General features: G+C 37.1%; 1 protein-coding gene across 1 annotated transcript in view; it reads right to left on the reverse strand.

Annotated features, from left to right (window-relative positions):
• The window catches only part of LOC106529432 (polycystic kidney disease protein 1-like 2), an 11,303-nt gene that overhangs the window by 3,559 nt on the left and 2,761 nt on the right, over positions 1 to 4,983 (reverse strand). Inside the window, exons 3-7 of the mRNA XM_014024852.1 lie at positions 4,727 to 4,885; positions 4,442 to 4,627; positions 2,158 to 2,268; positions 1,522 to 1,642; positions 4 to 244 (exon numbers count right to left, since the gene is read on the reverse strand). Coding sequence (XP_013880306.1) covers positions 4 to 244; positions 1,522 to 1,642; positions 2,158 to 2,268; positions 4,442 to 4,627; positions 4,727 to 4,885 — 818 coding nt within the window. The remainder of the gene's footprint in view (positions 1 to 3; positions 245 to 1,521; positions 1,643 to 2,157; positions 2,269 to 4,441; positions 4,628 to 4,726; positions 4,886 to 4,983) is intronic.

A 4,983-nucleotide genomic window follows, 5' to 3' on the forward strand; every position in this document is an offset into this window, starting at 1 on the left:
GACTTGGCGCCCACCTGCTTTCACTTCCATTTGAATGTGAAACACTGCTCCATGCAGAGCTCGGCAGTTGGTTTCAGAAAAGGACACATTTCCAGCGTAGCACCTGATGACACCAATCTCTGTAACRGGCTCCTGAATGGTAATTATCCTCTGGGCTGTAATGTGTCTTTCTCTGTCGGTGCATTCAACTGCCACAACAAATGCATCAGGACGAGTGTATCTGTGCACCGAGACGCTCCCCGACCTGAGAAAATTCACATGGAAGCAAATGAGAGGGATGTTAATGTGGACGTTTTTAGCCTTTGGCAGAACAATAAGAACTCTGGCAGCGGTTCGTCAAAGTAAAAAACAAAAATATTTAAAATCTGACAAGTGCATTAATCTTAATACCATTTCAATTAAATAAAACAATTCTGACATGGAGAGCTCATGTGAATTACTTAAGAACAAAAATAGTTAAATCTGTTGGAGTACTGTATAAATTAAATGAGTTATTCAATGATAAAGCTCTATTCATATTGTTGTTCCACACTTGGTATACCGTGTTGAAGTCTGGGGTAAAGTGTGCAAAACAATCACAAATCCTACTTTTATTTTACAGAAAAGACCCATCAGAATTGTCACCAGACAACATTACAGTCACCCTTCGAATATATTATTTTCTAAATTAAAATTATTAAAATTTTATGAGTTGGTTGATTATAATGTTTTGCAGCTCATGTATAAGGCTCATAAAAACTGTTGCCTTTAAACATCCAGTTATATTTTGTTAAGAGAGAAAGTTCTTATAATCTTAAAGGACTTGAGATGTTTGTAAAACCTAGAATTTGAACAAACTTGAAGGATCGATGCACTTCGGTTCAGGGAATAAGATTGTGGAATAATCTGGAAAGTGATTATAAAAATGTTGGTTCAATGTTGGTTCAAGAGAAAGATAATAAGTTTGTTAAAGAAATATGAAACTCTATAATGTATTTCTAAGTTGTTGCTTGAGAATGAATTGATTTCTTTTTATTCCTAATTATTATTGCTTTAAATTAATTGTATAAAAAGGGACATATAAGACTTTTTTTCTTTTTTTGCCTCCTTTCATTTCAATTTGATTTGTATATATTGTTTTTTGTTGTGATATGTTGCGTATATCTTTTGTTTTTAATGTGTATAAATTTTTTTGTTTTAAATGAAATAATTTTAAACTATAAATAACCTAAACTAAAATTCAGGACAATTGTTTGAACTGAAGAAGTGATGGGTGTGTTAACAACCTGTTGAACCTGTTATGTAGGAGCTATAAGGGGATCATAGAAGGCTTTACATCAGTTAAAAGGAGTTTATCACAGCTCAGATCCATCACATTGAGTATGTGGGCGGACATTTGAGTTAAAACTCAAAATTTAACTCCTACGCAGAAAAATTCTTCTCTGTGGTAAATATGGATTCATTAAAAGTTTTTGGAATATTAAATCAAACCCACATAATGAGTCACGTATGGTGATTTAGTCCATTAAAGTTGCTACTTACCCTTTTAAATCAAAAATCTGACCATCTCCGGTGTTTAACTTGCAGTGGTTTTCCCCGGGCCAGTGGACAAATATTGTGACGTCTTCAGACACGGCAGCAACAGACACGGACAGTGTGAGCACTGGAGAAGGACCAACAAATACGAAATAAACCTTCACAATTTCACACTAAATAAATCATATGATGGGGTTTAACAGGATGTTTCTTTTATTCTAAAAAAAAAAAATAAAAAGTAGGACTGCACAGATGCCAAAAGAAAAAAAAGCATAAACAAAACCAGAACTATCAGGCTTTTTTCTTCTTTCAGATTTGTCAGAAAGACAAACAGTATGTGTTGTTTAGGTAMGATTACCTGCAGTGTTTTATGAGCTAAAGTTCTGCAGGTGAGAGAATCGTTTGCTGTTTAATATCAGATCAAGTCAAAGGAAAAAAAAAAAATCTGTCCAAACTTTCCCAAAGCTTTGATGTTTGACTGAAAAGAATAAATGTGGTGAAACAGAAACACGCTGAGCTAAATAATGAGTTTATGTGTGTCATATCGACATTGCTGCAGACAAGACAGTTCAACCCGTAGTTAAACCAATTAGCTATAGATTATTGCTAGGGTTAGGGTTCTTTAAAAAGTAAATATCCTACCGTCTTTGCAGTGGTAGTCCACAGTCAGGTAGCCTCTCAGCTCAGGACAGAGGTCATCAAACGAGTTCAGAATTTCAGTGATCTGGCAAACCTGCTGACCTTGACAGTGAGCTAGAAAGTACAAGAATCAGTGATTCTGGCTGAATGAACAAAGCTTTAATTATTGAAAATCTAATAAAAACAGAGTTGATGCTGTTTACTGGCATCCTTATGGAAGTTAAATGAAGTACAGGAAACCAGGTGATTGTAATAATGTATTATTAAAAAATTTGCGGCACTTTAAGAAAACTAAAAGAAGAAGAAGCTGTACTTAAGTAACCAGTAAAAACAGTCCCTTGTCCTTTGATTTGCTTCGTACGGATCTGGAACCCTGACTATTGACAAATGATTTCTTGTTGAAGATGTGGACTCTGATGTTTGAAACGACTAGATTTGATTTACACAATCGCTAATGTTTGGCCAGTTCAACTGTGAAGGAAGCTAAGCTAAGAAGCTAACTGGACATATGTGCGCTTYAAACAAGCATCCCCTGAGAAGTACTGAGCYGRCGAGACGACTGTAAATGAGTGCTGCAGGCTTTGTGAGACAAATTTATTTAATTTGGAAGTCTTGTCAACACCGGCTTCATTCACTTCCTCTGCTGCCGTTACCAAACTACAGGCGTTGAAAATGGTTGTTGTCGTTCACAACCCCGCCTCCTGCTCACTGATTGGCCCGGTTGAAATTCTGCCGKAGAAACCCTTGTCTRTGGGAGAAATCCCAGACTGWGMAGAGAAGGGAACTGTGTAGGAAGGGAAGGGCCAGGCTAGTGCTTAAGAGTAAAAAATACTTGAAATAAAAACTGAAAATAAAATGCACCAAGTAACATTAAAACAAAAGGGAGGTATTCTTACCAGATGTTAAAGAGACTTAAATTTTCTTACTTTAAAATAATGGTTTCTTTCTTTTTTTTGTACTTCTTGATTTGTTTTCCAGAGTCTGACCTTTGCTTTGCAGCGCACCTGTTCAATTTGTTCATTATCTCCTCTGTGGGCACATATGTAGATCTGATTACTTTAATATTATCAGCTCATTACTGTTAGAAAAACAATTATGTTTCTAAATGCTGAAAGTAAAATAAAAAAAGCTGTCAAAGTCACAAATCATCAGCTACTTTTTTTAAATTGTGCTTTCAATGATGTCCTCTTTAACAAACAAACAGAAAGCTGCAAAAAATTAAGCACAAATCTGCAGGAAAATTATTATTTTGCTGATAAAATGTGTGCCAAGAAGATAAACTTAGGAGAAGACCCCGGGCAGATGGTGGGTCCATCACAGGGCTGACACAGAGCCGTGCACACTCACACTCCCTCCTCCTAAAGCCAATTTAGTATCGCCACTTAACACGCTCTGTAATACTTCAGGGACTGTGGATGGAAACTGGAGAATACTTCAAGAAGAAAAACACAGACAGGAGGACTCTCTACAGAGCATCAGAAATTTCAGTCACATTTTAAACTCTAACTGTGGTGCACTTTCCTTTTCTGTTTCCAAATTATAAATTTAACTTGCATTAAATGTTTGAAACATTTAGGAGTCAGAAAAATCATCCAAAAGTGGGAAACAAATCCTGAAACTTTCAGCTGATTCTGCCACGATRAGTCTCCATCTCTGACCTGAATGAKGACTTTTGTTGTTGTTTTTATAAACCTCTATGTCTCGGCCGAATGAGATATCTTAAACCAGAATACAGTATGTTATTGATTTTCCATTGGTCATAGCTTAATTTAGCTCAAATAAACTTTAAAAGGTATTCCCCCTGATGCAAACTGACAAAAGCTACAGAACAAACTTGCAGCTGATTCAGTTCAGAATGAATAGATGTTAAATCCTCCTCAGTTTAAACCATGACTCAATATTTGTTCACAGTAGAGGATCAGTATTGTCTGTGCAAGGTATCAAGCTTTTAAGCTAACAACATATTTTGTTTTCAAATGCCCTGATGGGTCATTACTCTTTTCAAACAAGTCTTGGGTGAAACATGTTCTTTGTGATAGAAAAACAAACACTGCATTCAATGAGTGGATTGAATTTCATGTCTCCATTTGCGCGGAAACCTTTCGAGCTACAATTGTTTTCCTCTTTCTGAACTCAGCTGAACACACAAGACATAATTATTGCTTGGATAAAATCTAAATCTGGATGACGTAATTGACATAATGTGCTTTAAGTTCACACATGAATTAAAATATGATTAATATCTGTCTTATGAGTTTATTCAGACCTGATAGATTGTGTGTGTTACCTTTAACAGGGTCTCCAACATCCACCCAGCCACACTCATCGGGTGCAAATGTTGGCGCAGAGAGCCTGGACCGACAGCAATGAGTGTTGCTGTGACCGTAGAAGCCACCGTCTATCATTAACACTTGACCAGAGGCGCATTGCAGAGTGGTGTTGTGACMCGCGCAGATAATGCTTTTCCCAGAACCTGAGAAAAACAGCAGTTCAAGGAGGTAAATGTGCAAAGTGATTCAGTTTATGACTTCGCYCAGACTCTAAGAAAAGACGCTGGCATTTGAATGCGTACCGAACTGGCAGATAAAAGGCATTTTTTGGTTGCAGTCTGTTGTGGCCGCCCAATGGAAATTTGAGTTGCTCAGTATGTGTCCACATGTGGCGCCCGGCGGTGGCCTTCTGACCCACTTTGAAAAGGTGACAGGTGAGCCATCCAGCCATGAAAGAGGACCTAAAGAAAGAGAAAAACATTCACTGAAAACATAAGAAAATCTATTTATTYAGGTAGTGGCCTTTGGCAGAAACCTGGGGCAGACCCAGAACCTGTAA

Source organism: Austrofundulus limnaeus, unplaced genomic scaffold (assembly GCF_001266775.1).
Source record: "Austrofundulus limnaeus strain Quisiro unplaced genomic scaffold, Austrofundulus_limnaeus-1.0 Scaffold443, whole genome shotgun sequence".
NCBI classification, from domain to species: domain Eukaryota; kingdom Metazoa; phylum Chordata; class Actinopteri; order Cyprinodontiformes; family Rivulidae; genus Austrofundulus; species Austrofundulus limnaeus.